Raw genomic sequence first — 17,882 nt, 5'->3', positions numbered from 1 at the left:
AGCTGCTGTATAGAAGTATTGGGCTCCAATACACTAGCTTCTGAAGAAAAAAGGCTTCTCTCTTGGAGGTGTCAGTCTGATAACATAGGTCAAAGAGTGCGAGTAATAAACGCGTATAGTGGAAAAGGATATCTTTAATCTTGCACTTGTCCCCTCCTCCTTCCGCTTCTCCCTCTCCCTCCTGCTCCTTTATAGACCCTGATAATTTGCAAGAAGTATTTAGCAAGTTAAACTTATTATTTATTTAACTTAATTCTGCAATATTTTTAGTTTAGTGACTTCAGAAATAAAACAAAAAACCTCTCGCCCTAGGACGGAAGCTGCTAACGTGGAGAAGATAACTACAAAGTTATTGAAAGCTGGTGCCAAGCCTGATCAGATTGGCATTATAACTCCTTATGAGGGCCAGCGCTCTTACCTGGTACAGTACATGCAGTTCAGTGGTTCCTTGCATACAAAACTCTATCAGGTATGGAATCTTTGTACGGTTTCACAATAGACTTTATTTCTGGGCTTCTTTTCACTTTCAAGATATTTTGAAATTCCAGTTTCAGCTTACTTTAAAAGACCAGCTCCCCAACAATGGCTGTAGTATACCAACTGTTATGCTTTTGGGTCGTTGCTGCAAATGAGACCAAAGCTGTATACTTACTAAAAGCCCTTTTTTGTAACGCTGAAAACATTTTGTGACGATATCGTCCACTGAAGGAAGACCTTGGTGGAAATAGGCTAGTGGAATATTCCTGGCAGGAGCAAATCTAATTTCTCCGTCGGTTATCTGGATTTTCCAGTATGATGGCTTGAGAGCTGCAACACTGATTAGTACTGTTTAAAATAGCAGTGTTTCAGAATAGTGGGGAGTCCACAGTGCCGTCTGGCAGCAGCGGGGTAATTTATTTTTCTGGTACAAATGTTAGTATGCTATTAAATGATAACTTTTATATGTCAGCGCATTATGGTTATGCTATTTGTTCTAAAACCAAGAATGTTTTTTTCTCCCTTAATGAAACTGCTTTTAGTCATTAACTGATCTGATCATTCCACTAATGTCACAAGAACAACGTTGCTTGCAAAATGATGGGTTGGTTAGAGATGTTCAGCCAAAATGCTTTAAAATACTGATCCTTAGCACAGTTCTCTTCCTTGCACTGGGCTTCAAGTAGTTTACATGGTGGTTCTCCTTTGCAGGAAGTGGAAATCGCAAGTGTTGATGCTTTCCAAGGACGAGAGAAGGACTTTATTATCCTTTCTTGTGTAAGAGCCAATGAGCACCAAGGAATTGGATTTTTAAATGATCCTAGACGTCTTAATGTGGCTCTCACCAGAGCAAGGTGCAGTATGATTATAATACTCTGCATGGATGTAGCAGACTTTTATTACTTACATGAGCTCTTGCCCAACAAAAATTACACTGTTATTGAAAACATAAGAATGAACAGAACCATCTGAGTAAGCTAACAGGAATGTTAAAATGATTCCTGCATCTCTAGAAACACTCTTACACCAACTGAAACTACATTAGTCCATATGCCTTTAACATTCAAGTGACTACAAATTGTCAGAAAATGACCTATTTGTAGATGGAGGAGTTTGACCTTGAAGCAGACATGCCCCTTCCTCCTCACATCCATTTGCTGCAGTAGAAAGGGAGTTCCATGTCTTTCATTTTCTCCCCATTTTCCAACAGTCAGCAGAAGCTGGGGTGTCTCGACTGCTCTGCCTCTCTCTCAGGAACTGTTTCTCTGGGTTCTTCTCTCCTGTGAATGGATCTAGAGCAGGGGTCGGCAACACTTTCAGAAGTGGTGTGCCGAGTCTTCATTTATTCACTCTAATTTAAGGTTTTGCGTGCCAGTAATACATTTTAACGTTTTTAGAAGGTCTTTCTATAAGTCTATATTATATAACTAAACTATTGTTGTATGTAAAGTAAATAAGTTTTTTAAAATGTTTAAGAAGCTTCATTTAAAATTAAATTAAAATGCAGAGCCGCCCCAGACTGGTGGCCAGGACCTGGGCAGTGTGAGTGCCACCGAAAATCAGCTCGCGTGCCACCTTCGGCACGCGTGCCATAGGATGCCTACCCCTGGTCTAGAGTTTGCCTCATGGGGGGCACTTGAGGGGTGGGGGAGTGTGAAATTGATGCTTTGTCAGTTTCACTGTTTCCCACAGGTTTACTTTAAATTTTTTGGGGGGGGGGGGGGGTAAACTAATCTGATTGAAGTACACAGTAGATTTGTTTGCTAAACTAGTCAATATAGCATACCATTACTGGTATAATGAGATCACTGCAGCAATCTTCCTTAAAGGATTGTATGGCTTAATAAAGTCTTTTTGTGATAAATATTGGCCACAGGATCAATGTCTCTTGGCTTTACCTTAATGGACTTTGCAATAGATCAAGGCATCTAATGAAAGGAGCTAGTTAATCTGAGGCCGCATCCACTTCCATTGTCCTCTTCCAAACCATAGCCGTTAGAGGCCTTATTTAAGGCAGTAAGTGTTTAATTGCAGGCACAGATGTTCACTAGCACAGCAAAAAGCAGCATATTTAAACATTCTGCAGTCCCACATGCTCCTTCTCTTCTTTCTCTCCTTGACAATTCCTGCTGTAGACAGAAGTAATCTGTTAGGCCTGTAGGGCAATCTTTCGGGAGTGGTATGCACGAAACAACCACTAGTAAGTTTCTATGAACTCCACTGGTTTGGGAAAAGCTGGAAGCAGGGTATAAAACGAACACAACCTGCTTCTCAACTGCCACTCAGGTGTGTGCCTAGGAACCTGAGGCCTTAGTTTGAGCCGGGACTATATTCCCTTTGCTGTTCATACATATAAGGATAGTGGGAGCTACAGCACGTAGAGGGAGACTATATCTTGACTTGAGCAACTTACTACATCTTATTCTGCATTTTGTCATGTTAACTTGGTTAATGTAGAATTTCCTAAAATAAGCTTTACAGTTGACTTCTGACTTATCTGATATGACCATCTGATATTCCATAGATATGGAGTAATTATTGTTGGGAACCCAAAAGCTCTGTCTAAACAACCACTTTGGAATCACCTGCTGAACTACTACAAGGAGCAGAAGGTACTGGTAGAGGGACCACTAAACAATCTCCGAGAAAGCCTTATGCAGTTCAGCAAGCCCCGTAAACTTGTCAACACCATCAACCCAGTAAGTTACTACAGATCCACTAGTCTGTCTTTTTAAAAAATATATACGGGAGAAAGGGGAACATGACTGTAAAATGGTCAGATTTTCCTGTGACCCACTTTATCTCAAGTTTGTGGCCAGAGGGGATTTTGGTCCTAGTGAGAAACGGATGGTGGTGGGGCTGACTTTTGTGGGAGATGGTAGTGAATGTCCTGCTCTCCCTTGCCTGCACAGTGCTTTGACAGAGCCAGTGCTGCTTCAGGATACTGCAGGGCTGGTTCTATAGCATCTTGAAGCCTCGCTTCCTATGGTCTGAAGCTGAGCCCTGTGTGGGATGAGGGAAAGGTGAAAGCTGCCCTGGGATCCAGAGGCTGAGCAGTGAGGGGAGGGAGCTTACTCATTCCCTCACTTGCTGGGTCTGTTTTTTCTGTGGGTTTTTTTCTTAGCTGGTGGGATGTGACCAAGCAGGTTGCCTCTTTAGATCTGCTTCCAGGGCCAGCCCTACTGGATGAGAAGCCTTTTTGTAGTAACCTCATCTTTCTTGTGTAGGGTTTTAAATGTAGGCAGTAGTTTTTGAGATTAAGCATTCTGTAGGAATGTCAGATTTCCTAAACTTGACTAAACTTATTAAGCTTAAATGTGCTTTTGTCCTACTATCTTCAGCTAAATATGGATCAGTGGCAGTAAATACAAATAACTCTTGTCATTGGGTTGTGGTGATACCCTAAGTCATGAGGAACAGCACATGCGTGGCGGGGGGGATAGCTCAGTGGTTTGAGCATTGGCCTGCTTAAACCCAGGGTTGCGAGTTCAATCCTTGAGGGGGCCATTTAGGGATCTGGGGCAAAAATCTGTCTGGGAATTAGTCCTGCTTTGAGCAGGGGGTTGGACTAGATGACCTCCTGAGGTCCCTTCCAACCCTGATATTCTATGATTCTATGAAAGGAGAACTGTGTGATAAGAACTGTAAAATGGAGTCAGTCTCATGAAACTCCAGCCCATTTTAAATTTAAAAACACTTAAAATAACAACTGGAAATAAATGAACTGACTGGTTTCAATGGCAGATTTGGATCTTTTTCATGCATATATCTAAAGTTGAAATGAATTTGATACTTTGACAGGTAACCCAACACAGTCCCTATCCTGAAGAACTTTAGAGTAAAGTTGCCATGCTTTTCAGTTTGCAACATTGGTTCTAAATGTAAGGATTTATTGTCTAACTTCATGTAACGTTTTTAGGGTGCCCGTTTCATGACTACTGCCATGTATGATGCACGTGAAGCTATTATCCCAGGATCTGTTTATGACCGGAGCAGTCAAGGTAAGGAAGTTGTGGGAGTTGAACTCCTTTATTGACTTTCCAATTATGTAGTCATCAGGTGGGTTCTTTACTTTTTGATACTGAGCTAAGATTTCCCTTGAAAGCTCCCAAGTAAAGAACAACTTCTCACCATGTACAAACAAAACTGCTTTGGGCAAAATTTTACAATCAAAACTCTGATTTCTAAATTTAATTGTGGCATGGACCACCGTGCAAACGTGGCATTTCAGAAATCCCAAATTAACTTTTAGTGTAAACTATTTCATAACTTAACTAAACCCTGACTTAACCATTTGACTGTTGCTGATCTGTAGGTTGCTCTACGGAATGCTTTGGCAGTACAAAAAATCCAGAGACACAATAACGTTGAGCTGTTAACTAAGCTGTTAAATTTTTCTAGGACGCCCATCGAACATGTACTTCCAAACACATGATCAAATTGGAATGATTAGTGCTGGACCCAGCCACGTCACTGCTATGAACATTCCTATCCCTTTCAACCTTGTGATGCCACCAATGCCACCACCAGGATATTTTGGGCAGGCTAATGGACCGGCCGCAGGTATGTAATCATTAAATACAGACCAAAAAAGCATGTTAATTACCTTTGATTCTCCCTCCCAATGACACTACAGAAGGGGCATTTTGAGGCCCAGGTGGAGGGAGTGTTTTACAATGGCTTCTGGTAACACTTCTGGCTAAACTTGCAGCAGTGTGGATGGTTTCAGAGGAGATTGTCTAGCCTTCCTCAGCTGTAAGGATTGGTGGACATGATATAAAGCTTCTGATTATCCACCAGGCTCTAAGAAAACTTCCTGTCCATCAGGGTCTAACAGTATACTTTATACTGTCTCTAAAACTTTAGATTCATAGATAGTTGCTACCTGAATAAGTATAATGTTGTGTAGTTTGCTAAGCCACCAGTATACATTTGACTAGAAACAAAATGTAAAATCATTACATATATAAAATATTTTCACTCCCTTGGCGGGGACTAACTTTTTCAGGACGTGGGACACCTAAAGGAAAGGCTGGTCGTGGTGGGCGCCAGAAAAATCGTTTTGGGATTCCTGGAACTAGCCACTCAAACCTTCCAAACAGTCAAGCGAGCCAAGATGTGGTGTCCCAGCCATTCTCCCAGGGTCCACTGACTCAGGGTTATATCTCCATGAGTCAGCCATCACAGATGAGCCAGCCAGGACTCTCCCAGCCAGAATTATCACAGGTAAGAGTGTAATAATCCTATTTATAAACTGCCTAGGCTACAAAGTGGCTTTTTTTTTTTTTGCCAGGAGTCATGCGCGTGGAAGAGGGTATGTGTGTGTATCGTGTAGTATTTGGGAGTAGCTTTCATTGCCCTTCCCCCACACATTCACAGTCTGAATATAAGGATATTTCCCCTTGAGGTACATCCATTAAGCTCTGTGGTGCACGTGCATTCAGGTACATCGATATTGCACTTCATTTTTACATGGTAATTTCATTTCACCGTAGGCCCTAACCTGAAATCAGACCCATTCCTAAAGAGGAACTTATTCTAGTACCTTAACAGAACAATTATTGCAAATTCTGGGCATTTCAGTAATGCTTGCAACTACACTGGGTAAATCGCTGTAGAAATTCAGCAGCAAAGGGGTTGATTAAGGGGACAGTTAGTCTGAAGGAAAACACTGTTCTATGGCAGCCACAACCCCATTTGCGATCTAATGCAGCATACGCTCTTGAGACCCTAATACTACAAAAGTTTTGGGAGCGTAACAGAAAAACTCTCTCATTTCAGGACAGTTACCTTGGTGATGAGTTTAAATCTCAGATTGATGTGGCGCTGTCGCAGGACTCTACTTACCAGGGTGAACGTGCATATCAACATGGTGGAGTGACAGGACTGTCACAGTATTAGAGTGTAAGGCACTTCGATTCAGTTCTGTTTCTTTACTCCAAGTAACCTCTAGCCCACGTGGCAATAGGGAAATGATTAATGCGAATTTTGTTGTCCTTTCCTTTCTTTAGGTTGAGGAAGAAGAGCTAAGCTTGTGTGGAGCTTAGTTCCATCAGCATTTTATTCTGGGTAATAAAAAAAATAAAATCAAATGGATACCTGTTTTCCACTGCTAAAACTGAAGCACCACTGTGTGAGAGCAACAGGAGAAAGAAAGAGAAACCAACCAACGGAGAGGAGAGAGAAAGGAGCGCGCGTGAGAGCCCACTGCTAGCTCACTGAGACAAGGAGACTGACCGGAGAGGAGAGAGAGCACCAAAGGACTGGCTGGCGCCTCACTGGGAAGGCAACTCGCCCTGAAAGAATGAGTGGTCAGCTGAGTCCCTGCTCCCCCAGTCAACCAAGCTTGAGAGAAGGGCCTTAAGCAGGTTTCACTTCATTCCATACTTCTCTTTGCGAGCAGGGCATCACTTTTCAGAGCAGGAGGGGAGAGGAAAACCCTCATCTCAGAGTTGTTCTCATTGGAAAAGGTACTATATTTTAGTAGTAACTGTTGACGTTTTAAAAGCAAAGTATCTAAAGAGGAAAGATCCTGCCGAAAAGTGACAGTAAGCCAAGCAGAAAACCAGCCAGAACATGGTGACTGTTCAACGCTGAGATGCAGGTTTTGTTGTCCAAAACTGGCTCTGAAATTCTAGTGTCATCATGTCGCCCACATTCTGAATGGGTATTTCGTGACAAGGTGGTTTTAAAGAGATTCTTTCAAAGGAGCACTGAATTTTTAGAAGTGTCTCTGAATTCTTAGTAGTGGACCTGGGAGATCCTTGTTCTGAGAAGCTTACCAAAAAAATTTAAAACAAACAAAAAATCTAAATTAGAGCACCAACCTTGAGAACTTTCAGTGTGATTTAAAGTTGCAGCAATCAGCCTCTTCTTCCTACAATGGATAGCAGTTAGGAGTGAAAGGAGCCTGCACGCTCAAGCAGGAGGAGGGTTTCAAAGTGTTTTCTGTATGCTTTAATTGGCTACTGTCTGGACTCTACTCTATGAAAACAAGCCTTTCTGTAAGATGAACTGTGCGCTTAAAAGGGGATGGGTTCCTGTACCCTTCAGCCCTGGAGGAAAAGTCGCTAGGAGGCCTGCTTTATTCACTCCCACTGATGCTGGGAGGAAGTAGTGGAAACTGGGGATTATATTGGTTTTGAAGTAAAGACTCTACAATGATATTGAAGCAGGTTGGAAAAAAATAAATGGAAAAAGCAGGCAGTTGTTGGAAGGTGGCCTCTGATGGGTATGATTAGAGACAATGGAGTAGGCTTTTGTGTGGCTTCTTCAGTGATTTAATGCAGATAGCTGAATGATTCAGGTGTTGAAGTTAAAAACAACCCTGGAGACTGCGTTTCAGGTCGTGAACATGGCTGTGGCATCAGTGCTGGCTTGAGAAGTAGTTGGAAGTCGAACTGAAAGCAGCACATAAAAAAAGCCATCCAATTTCTAAGTTGTATCCGTGTCCTAAACAAGTCAAGTGGGAACACTGGGAGCATTTTATTTGTCTAAACTTTTTTAGAAATAGCACAGAGAACTTAAATTCCTACTAACCCATTTTTATCAGATCTCTAAATTAGAATAACCTCTACCTCCTAATTGGCTAAAAATCAGTAGTGTGTGAATTAATTACTAACCTAGATGTTTTTTAAAGTTTATGAATTAAGTTAGCTTTATAATCAAAGGGCTCCAAGTGTTTCTAGTCTTTTTTGTGGAACTAAAAAAAAAAAAAACCACCAACAGAAAACAACCCTCTCAATGAATGTACTTAGACTAAATAACAAAACCCACTTCTTGTGATTTGGAAACACCCACTTGCATTACTCTGTCCATTCTGTAGATTATCAAACTGCTTTCATAACTTGTATTTGCTGTAGTTTTCCATGTCTTCCCCCCCCCCTTCCCATTATAGTGTAGTATATCCATAGGTTTTGTAAGTAGTGTGCACATGAAATTTAGAACAGATGTTCTGAATTCACTTTTTTGTTTATACTGGTCATAAATTGCAAAATAAATTAGAAACCTTCCTGAAACACACACAACATTCTTGTTTCCTAAAAAGCCTCCAGAGTTTAGACTTCTACAATGTGCAAAGAATGGAGACACAGGCCACCTTCCTTCATGTAAGAGGGACTATTTTATTTATTAACATTTTAATTTTTTTCCTTCTGGGTAGGCTGCGTAGTTGCATAGAGATTTGAGATAGGTTTAAGCTGTAACTCTTTGTGCAATGCAATCCATTGAGTAATGTAACCCCTTCTCCCCCTGCCCCCAACCCCTTTATTTCACTGGTTGGAATGCTTGCCTCTGCTTTGTGCTGGTTTTTTCCTTTGTAGCAGTTACTCTGAGTTTTATAAATCCGCAGACATCAGTGCTAGCACTGTTAGTCTTTTTTTGATTTTGTCTGTATGTTTTAAACCTGTTGGTCATCAATAAAAAAATTAATAAAGAGATCTTGCATTCAAGCTGGGGCCTATATTTCAGTAATCATTTTGGACCTTTTAAAAACAATATTTGTGACAGTTTGGCCCAGTGTTTGATTGTATAAACTTCACGTTTATTACATTTTAACATATACTAGTACAAAAGTGTGGGGTGTTTGTAGCATACATAGATAAGCAAATGAACTATGAAAAGTTTGTTAAAGCGAAGTACCCCACATGTACCCCCCTCCTTTGGGGCTTGTCCAGACATGTGCATGCTGTAGGAATGTTTAGAAACCACGGAGGCATTCTGTGCCCATGCATTGATGTTACAGAGCGGTTCTATGGTAGTAGTCAGTTCCCCTTTTTATGAAAGGCTGTTAGAGGAGCTTGATCTTTTTTAATATTGATGGCAAGAGCTTACTTCTTCCAGGCTGGGGATAAAGACTTCCTTGCATATTACCCATTGGAAGTAATGGCAAGACCCTTTTGAGGCTTTCATCTGCCCCCTTTCAAGTTACTCTGATCGTGGCTCTGGTGGTAAATCTGAGACAACATAGTAATTGAATAAATCCTTTTTAATAAAGTTCAGCTCACACATGCTGACTTAAGACTGGGCCTATCAATCTAAACCATTGACACCACCAACTGCACTTGGTACAGCAGTCAAGCATTTGAAAGTTGCACGATTTAAGGTACAAATACAGTAAACTTTTCCACACTGCTTTCTGACTGAAGCACAAACTCCGTTTAGTATAGCAGGCTGCTGATGCTGTGAGCAGGTTTCATGTTAGTGCACTGACATCACTTCACAGGGGCTGTGATCACTAAAGTAGCTATTTCATGTGTCCATTCTGGTCCACAAAGTATTGCACATGGTTATAGCTGTCTTTCCCTCCTAGCGTGAGAATCCTCTAATTGTTTGGACTGCACGGTGGATAGGACAGAGCCCATTAGTTATTCATCTCTTTGTGCTTTGGTAAATGCAAGTGGAGATTTAGATGGAAAGCAAAAACCTCCCTCACAAGTGTGACCTAAATGAACTGAGCTTTGAGTTCCTTGATCTGCTGTGGACTCATTTTTCAAAACACTCAGTATAACAAAAACTAAAATCCCTCTTCTTTCATAGAAATCCAAGTGTGTTTTAATGTGGAATTTAATTCCTGGAATTAGAAGTAAGGGTAAGTATTTAAAAAGGAAAAACACTAGCAGATCAGATGTTTGAGCCTGTCCCTGTTACTTTCTAGTTTTTTCAAAAGAAATTGACTGATTTCTTTTAAGATGGGGCTAGCCCCTTGACTTTAATATTTTATAAACGTGAGTAATTGATCTTATAAACCATAGTCGCTAATCTGACTAGCATCTCATTCCTTTATTAAATGTTTGATGCTGGTTTTGATGTTGTTCTTGTTTACTGTACAGAATAATAGGGGGTAAACTGTCTTAGAACTCCACAGTACCGCATGTCTGTGAATCAGCTTCCTAAATGGTGGTGCAGAGGGTACCTGAAAATGTTAGTGCATAACAGCAGGTCACCTGTGTGGAATTGTGATAGCCTTAAAGTATTCAGACTTACTTGCTCCTGTTCAACAAAGCTTTGGGTATATCCAGTAGCACAACACATTCATTGGGTAGGGTAGGGAAGTACATTGTCTGTGCAAATTAATTAAAATAAGAGGATAAACCTTTTAGTTTCCCCATGGGGACAAAGGTCTTTCCTGTTAATACTTAGTGAAACCGTTCTATTAAGACACATTACAAGGTAGATACAAAAAAACAAGTCTCCACTAGTTTCAATCTGACTGACATTTAAAAAAGAGTTTCAAGTCTAATTCAGATTCCTTGCTCCTTCTCTTGTCTCCTCCCCCCCCCCCCCCTGCCCCCCAAAAAAAGACTGCAATTAAAATAATTGTCCGGTATTTGTCACTGAAAGGCAAAACTTTACTTTGAGCTCCAGTTTGACATCCGCCCATAGAGGTTGCCACCAGGCACAGATCTAAAGTGTAGGGCCCTGTGTCTGGAAAGTAGCTGTAGCTAGCAACTGCTCTGTTCTTCTTTTAGCTACACCAGAAGAGGAGGTGGTTCAGTGCTGGGTGCCTTGGGAAGGGTGGGGGATGGGAGGGGTTCTGTTGTGATAACTTGTCTAAAATTCAGTCACAGTGAAACACTTCAGGGCAAGGGGGAGATTTTAGAACTTCCTCAGAAGTTTTCAGCTGGAAGGGGAGGAAAGTTGCACTGGTAGGGATTACTCAAGTCACATGACTCAGAGCGTCAGCTGAGCAGCTGTGGTTGATTTACTTCTAACAAGTGCAGCACCTCACTGGCAAGACAGGAGTGAGCTGGCAACTTTGCCCAGGCTTCTAGCATGACCACTTTAAGACTTCAAACACCGCCCACCCACCCCAAATCTTATTTTAACATGAATCCCACTTTGAAGAAAACAGGCCATCCCTCAGCCACTTATCCCCTGGCACTAGCTAATCAACTGATTACGTTCAGAACAGGGCTGGCTTATGGTAGTGGAGGTGGAGACCTACTAAATAGTAATAGGGACAGGGGCTTCAACTGCCCCTGCTCATCTGGAGTTCAGGCTGAGCATTGCTGCTATGAAGGATCCCTGTGAAATTCTGTACTTAGAAGTCATCCCTTTTCCTGTCTTTCAGCTCATATCCATCATCTGAAGGACAGGCACCGTCAGCAGTTCATTCATAGGTGTTGAAGAGGGAGAGGGTTCTCACCCCCCTGATTTGACTACAGCAAACTTGATCTACCTTTCACAATGCCATTGCTGGTCCAACAGGTCTGTTGGACGTACCCCTGATGCCTTAACCATACATAATCTGTTTAAACAGTGCAATGTGTAAAGGACTAAGTAGTCCTAGTTCCTTCTACAAACGGTGTTAAACTCTTATGGAGTCAACTGGAATCAGGCTAAAATGAGACTATTACGCTACTTTCACTGAGCCAAGTCCTCATTGCTCCCCAGGTGACAGGCTAGTGCATTAAATAATTGCACAGGCCACTGCTTTACACACACCCCCCCCCCATTTATTTACTAGGATGGTGTTTAGGCATTGGCTGCTTATCTGCTATCTTATAAAAGACAATTCTTAGGAGGAGGGGAATATTTTTCTGTCCCTATTACTGAGGGAACTCTGACGCTAATCAAGGTGAAAACATATTTTAAAAGGAGACTTTGTCTATTCATTTTTCTACTGCTTTCTGCAGCCATCTGCCTGATTGCCAGCCCTAGACTAGATTCACACTCCATGGGTAACACGTAATACTTTTAAAGAATCAATGAATTGTCTTTAATTTGTTTGGCCGCTTGAATTTTTTTTCCCTGCATCAAGTCAGTGGGATTGGCGAGTGCTCAGCACCCCTCAGTCAAGTTAGACACTCACAATTGATGGCCCCTTAAAAAACAAATTTAGGCCAAATTTCCCAAGCCAGGCTTCTTGCCTTATTCAAAAGCTTAGGCTACATCTTCACCACAAAAAGGCGGGTTTTACAGTGCTAGGATGTTTTGGTGAGAGCTCTGTCTGAAAACACCTCTTCGCACTGAGTCAATTCACTTCACTTCCCCATGCCCCTGTCCTGACATCTAACAGCTGGTACCAGTAATGCCCTTTCGAGAGCAATGCGGTATCAGGCTCCAGACAGAGGTGATATTTTAGTTGCAGTACAGCCCAGGGGAGGAGAAAGAACTTAATCAAACTGAAGACCTGGTCATTTCTTCACTCGGGAAAGAGAGCAGAATTTAGCCAAATTGTCTTCCTGTTCTGGGGAAAAAAAATCCATGCTAGGCTCACACCACTTCGCTCAAGAAGCTGAGAAGCCAGCCGTGGTGGACGGTGGTACTGTTCCTATGAGCGTGGGCCAGCTAAGGGGGCGGGGCCTATGGGGCACTGAAGGGCCAGCAGAACTCATTCTTCAATGTCTAGGACATGGGCACCAGCTCCAGCCGTGCAGGACGGATACAGTACTGCACCACACCGGTGCCTCTAGGTCAGATCCGAGGAAAGAGGCACAGGGAGAGGAGTGCTGGGTGCCACATCGTCTGCTCAGCACTAGGGGGCATGGGGGAGGAGGGGAAAGGAGACTCAGACTATCACCATTAGATTTCACCAGGTTCCCGGCAAAGCTGGGTGAAACCCCAGCAGGTGGGAGTTGGGAAGCCTGATGCCTCCAGCCAATCAGCATTACATTAGAATCCCAAACTGCATTATCCTCTTGATGCCAGAAGTCAAGAGCTTCCCCCTTGAGGCTGCATTTTGCAACTGCGTCAAAGGGGTAGTTCTGCCATTAACTGCACCAAGGGATGGAAGGGAGGGCCCTACCCACCCACACGAAGGAGACTTAATACATTTTGACCTATTACATCAAAAATCCCAGTTACTCCAGAGACCCATTCGATTCCCTCGTCACATCTCGATGAGCAGCTCCATTACCTGCAGCCACACTCATCCACCACCATGTCCTCGTAGTGTCTCAGCACCACGTTATCCTGGTTGTCGTAATACAGGATGGAGATGGGGGACAGCCTGACTGGGACGCAACAGGGCTGGGGGGTTCCTTCTGGGTCAAGGGAGTGCACCATGGTTTGGAGGATGGCGTGGTTGGTGCTATTGAGTTCTGCCGTCAATGGGAAGGGGCACTCCCCGAGGCAATAGTTGGCCATGTATCCCTGCGGCGCGATGATCCAGTTCTCCCAGCCCACGTCACTGAAGCTGATGTAAAGCCGCCTTGGCTTGCACAGGTTGCTTGGGGTGACCGGGGTATAATAGGAGCTTCGCCTCTTCCTGGAGGCCTGGCACTGCTTCTGATTGAGGGACACCACCAACAGCGAGGTGTCGAGGAAGGAGTCGATGCTGGCACAGAGGTTCTGCAGCCTTCGGGGTGGCAAGGCCTCGGCGCTGTCCCTGCTGCCCACAGAGATCTCCAGGATCAAGCCCAGGTTCTTGCTGGGGGTTCGCCAGCCCTTCGCCACTTCGGTCAGGTTGAAGAGGAGGGACTTGTGCAGCTGCACGAAGGATTGCGCCACCAGCAGCTTGTGGTTGTACGTGTGGGAGGACATCCCCCGCAGAGACATCTGCAGGGCTTGGTACAGCCGCAGCTCAAAGACCTGCCCACCACTGGAAGTGTGATAGGAGTTGTGGCTGAAGTTGATCTCCAGCTGAGCCATTGTCAGTTGCTCCCCCTCCTCCAACACAGAGAAATTAAAGTACAGACGTTTCTCCAGACACAGGAAAGTCTTGGGCTCCCCACTGTGAATGAAGTGGCCTGAGAGGGAAGGAAAACAGAGGAGGTGGCATTCGTTCCTTGAGCAGGAAGGGCCTCCCCACACACACACTGATGCTCAGAGCAGTAGTGAAGTGGATAAACTAGCCTGACCTGAACTCCCCATTCCCCAGACGGGCAAACTCCATTTCCCCAATACTCGCCTTGACCATCAACTACACTCCTGGCTCAGCCTGCGCCCCACTCCGCTCTGCGACTCTCCCAGTGCAGTCAGGGCTGTCCTGAGGAACAGAACGAGTCGGACAGATTCTCATCCCGCTCCAGGCTGTGGGTGGGGAGCGGAGGGGTGTGCTTCTCTGCCACCCCCACCCCCCCCGATACTGGCATCGGGCTCACACAAGGCCCCTGTTCAGGGCCTGGACAAGGTTCAATATTTTGAAGATAGAGCTGCCCTCTCAGCCAGTCACTGCTGGGGCAAGAGGCTCCCACTACCCTGGCATCATCTGGAAGTTCCTCCACAGCAGAGATTCCCCGTAGCCACGTGTCCCTGCTGCTGGGCGAAGGCTGCTTGGCTAAGAGAACGTGGCAGACTGTACAAGAGAAACAAGCCAGAGCCAGCACCAGAGGCAAAGGTCTGCATGAGCTTCGGGGCTGGGTAGTCTGAATTCGTGGCTAAAGAACAGACCTGGGAGTCAGAACTCCTGGGTTCTCTGCCACTCACTGTTTGATCCTCGGAGTCACTAAACCTCTCTATGCTTCAGCTTCCCCATCCGCCTCCTTCATGGCAGGGGGCGCAGAATGTACTGCTCATTTCAGTGCTACTCCACCAAGGCCTGCTAGAGCAGGACCCGTCTGCTGGGCCCTTTGGACTCAGACCCTGATTGCAACTGGAAACAACAGATCCCTAAAGCAGCGAGTCTAGCTAAGGTCTGGCAAACCACTGGAACTGGCCTGGAGAGGCCCAGGCCGGAAGCAGCAGGAGTTGCTGCCCGTCCAGCTAAGGTGCAAGGATCGAAGGGTGAGGTGGGAGCCAGGCCTTGTGCGTGTGCCAGTGCCCAGGGCAAGGGGAGTTCAATCTTTTCTGCATTCTCCGCCCTAAGTGGAAGACAGGAATGCGAACCTGAGCTAAGCCACTGGAGAGCAGCAGCTGTGTTAATCGCACCCAGTTAAGGGACCCTAAGTCCAGCTCCACTGACCCCAGTTCCTTTAAAATATGCACCGGGCTGATGCTTATGGGAAATAGGAGTATTGCAGAACTGAACGGTGGGTGTCGGCCAGGGCCAGGGCCAGGGCCAGGGCTGTGCGCCGGGCACTGAAATCCCTGCCCCAGCCTCGTCTGCCCTGGTGGTTCCCTCGGAGAAGCACCAGCCACAGAAAAAGTCCCTCCCAGGATGTCAGAGGACGCGGGCGAGGCTGGAGGTACAATCACAACTCAGCCCTAGCCCTGTCCTGCAGGATCCCAGCGTGTCTCACCAACATCCCCGCTCAGCCCACCCGGCACAGACGATTTGCCAGGGCGCGGCGGGGGAAACTGAGGCACGGAGCAGTGACCTGCCGGAGCTTGCCCAGCGCCCAGCCCTTTGCTCCGACCACTGGACCCCACCGCCTCTCTCCAGCAAACACTAGGCCTGATGCCAAGGATCCCAGACGGGGTCAGGAAGCGGGAAGAGAAGCCGGACGGGCCCCAGACCCCGAGGGACCCCAGGGGCCAGAAGCCCGGAGTCTCTGTACCTTGGTCAGCGAAGACGCGGATGATGTTCCCGGGCACATTCAATTCCTCCACCCGACAGGCGCGGTCCGGAGCGCGGTCCCCGGGGGGAGGCAGCGCCCGCCCCTGGAAGATGCGCCACAGCACGGAGGGCACCGGGGCCGGGGCCGCGGGGGTCGGCTTGGCGCTCAGGCCCAAGGACTTTAAAAGCGACGTCTCCGGCGGGCTCCCCGCCCTGCCCAGCGCCGCGCCCAGCAGCGCCCAGAGGAGGCCGGCTGCGAAGCGGGCCGGGGCGGGCGCTGGCCCCATGGCCGGGCCGGGCCGGGCAGACAAAGCCGCGCTCGCCAGAGGGAAGCTGGAGCCACCAGGCGGGTGTTGATTGCGCCAGTGGCGGCTTTGATCTGGCGAGGGCGCTATTAGCAGCGAGGTCTCCCTGGATTGGGCAGGGGAGTGAGACCAAGCCCCCAGGCCGGGGCGCCCAGTGACCCTTTGGCGTCAGAGGGGAGGTGGCTTTGCCTTGTACAGCCCCCAGCTGCTGCTAAACTCCGGGGGGGGGGGCTGCCTGGCACCCCCTTCCCTTGGCTTCACCCCCGCCCAGCTGGTCCATGCACGGGATGGGCAGAACTGCCCGGGCACCCGGGGGGAAGGGGCTGATTGTGGGACGGGGCTGCCCCTAGGCTGGGGGTGATGGAGGGTTTCTGCAGCGTGAAGCCACCTCCAGGCCTTGTGCTGGTTGGAGCCCACCAAGCGTCCCGGGGCCTTTTGTGTGCCCGGGCTGAGGAGAGAGAGCGGCCCACACCCCGGGGGACCCTGCTTGTGAACAGGAGGGGATGGGGGGACTGTGCCCGCTGCACCAGAACGAGCCGGCCAGGTGCTCACAGGGGCCATGGTCAGACCCTAGCTAGGCCAGAGCTGGGCCCAGGGCAGGTGGGTTGCACTCTTCCGCAGAGCCTGCACCGGGGGCTTTCAGCCTGGCCCCCAGCCTGGCCCTTCCTGAGCATCACCCCCCACACCTCCCACCCCATCTCCTCTTCGCATGGCCCACCATCAAGCCCTCCCTGGAGACAGGAATGAGGCCATTCTCCTCCCACAATTGTAAGGCACCCAGCCTGTCCAGGTGTTGGCTTGGTGCCTTGGGGAAGAAGACGTGTGAAGTTTCCTCCCTTGAAATCCACAATTCTGCAGTGATCAGGGTCCCACATCCCCTCCCCCCTCAACTGGCACCTCCTGACTGTCTAACACTCCCCCAGCCCTGCCATCCAGCCTGATGGGCTGTTAACTTCCACACCAACCTTGTCAACTGGTTCCCTACCGAGGGAAAGACCTATCAGCTCATCCTGTGCCAGCCCTGCCCTGGAGCACCCTGTGCCAATCGGTGGAGCGGGGGAATTCAATTATAAAAGGACAATAAGCCAGCCAGCTGCCATTTCCAACTGCAGCGCAGGGGGCAGCCCATGGCTTGCTGCGTTCCACTGAGCCCAGGGGCCTGGCCGCTCAGAGATGGAGCCCTGCAAGGTGGGGGCTGCAGTTCCCAGGCTGTGCTTTGGCTGCACCTGCATTAGTGGAGTCTGTTGTTTAAACCGACTAAACAGTTAAGCTGGCTGCAGACTCAGCACCCCATCCTGGCCTTGCCCTGCCCGGTCCCTCGGGTGTCAATCACCCCCGGCGATGTGGGCATGCTGGCAGCAGAAGGGGAGCGTTCTGATCCAGCAGCCACTTTTGCACAGGTGTAACTGACGACACAGGGTGCAGGGCCAGGGTGGCTTGGCCCTTCAATCCCTAAGGGCCTCAGGCCAATTAAACAGCACACAAGTGGTCCTGCCGCAGCTGTCTCTGTCCTGGTTCTTCAACCCATCCGTCCAGAGCAAGACACTAATCCCTAGGAAACCTGCCAGAGAACCCTGCAGCACTGGCCTCGCGCTGCCCAGGCCTGCCCCAGCATTTGGGTCGGCCACTCGTCGGTATCAACCCTGCCTCGCCTCACGGCTAGCACAGCTGCAGCTGCTAATGGCCAGCTGGCGTCAACGCACAAGCCACCATTAAACTAC

At 47.2% G+C, this 17,882-nt stretch overlaps 2 protein-coding genes across 3 annotated transcripts in view; one reads left to right on the top strand and one right to left on the bottom strand.

The window, feature by feature from the left end:
* Positions 1-8,170, top strand: part of UPF1 (UPF1 RNA helicase and ATPase) — a 28,413-nt gene extending 20,243 nt beyond the window's left edge. For both annotated transcript variants that reach the window (XM_054013720.1, XM_054013719.1), the window contains exons 17-24: positions 313-469; positions 1,189-1,331; positions 3,002-3,176; positions 4,397-4,478; positions 4,879-5,040; positions 5,486-5,703; positions 6,259-6,381; positions 6,489-8,170. In XM_054013720.1, the coding sequence (XP_053869695.1) occupies positions 313-469; positions 1,189-1,331; positions 3,002-3,176; positions 4,397-4,478; positions 4,879-5,040; positions 5,486-5,703; positions 6,259-6,378 (1,057 nt within the window). In that variant the 3' untranslated portion in view covers positions 6,379-6,381; positions 6,489-8,170. The remainder of the gene's footprint in view (positions 1-312; positions 470-1,188; positions 1,332-3,001; positions 3,177-4,396; positions 4,479-4,878; positions 5,041-5,485; positions 5,704-6,258; positions 6,382-6,488) is intronic.
* Positions 8,171-10,753: 2,583 nt separating this feature from the next.
* On the bottom strand, positions 10,754-17,860 carry GDF1 (growth differentiation factor 1). The gene is made up of 2 exons (XM_054013721.1): positions 15,858-17,860; positions 10,754-14,168 (listed from the first exon to the last, which is right to left on the bottom strand). Exons 1-2 carry the CDS (start codon positions 16,141-16,143, stop codon positions 13,333-13,335), a joined length of 1,122 nt encoding a protein of 373 aa, XP_053869696.1. The 5' UTR covers positions 16,144-17,860; the 3' UTR covers positions 10,754-13,332.
* Between the last annotated feature and the right edge of the window lie 22 nt (positions 17,861-17,882).

Source organism: Malaclemys terrapin, chromosome 24 (genome assembly GCF_027887155.1).
Source record: "Malaclemys terrapin pileata isolate rMalTer1 chromosome 24, rMalTer1.hap1, whole genome shotgun sequence".
Lineage (NCBI taxonomy): Eukaryota > Metazoa > Chordata > Testudines > Emydidae > Malaclemys > Malaclemys terrapin.
This window is presented reverse-complemented; position numbering and strand designations above follow the sequence as displayed.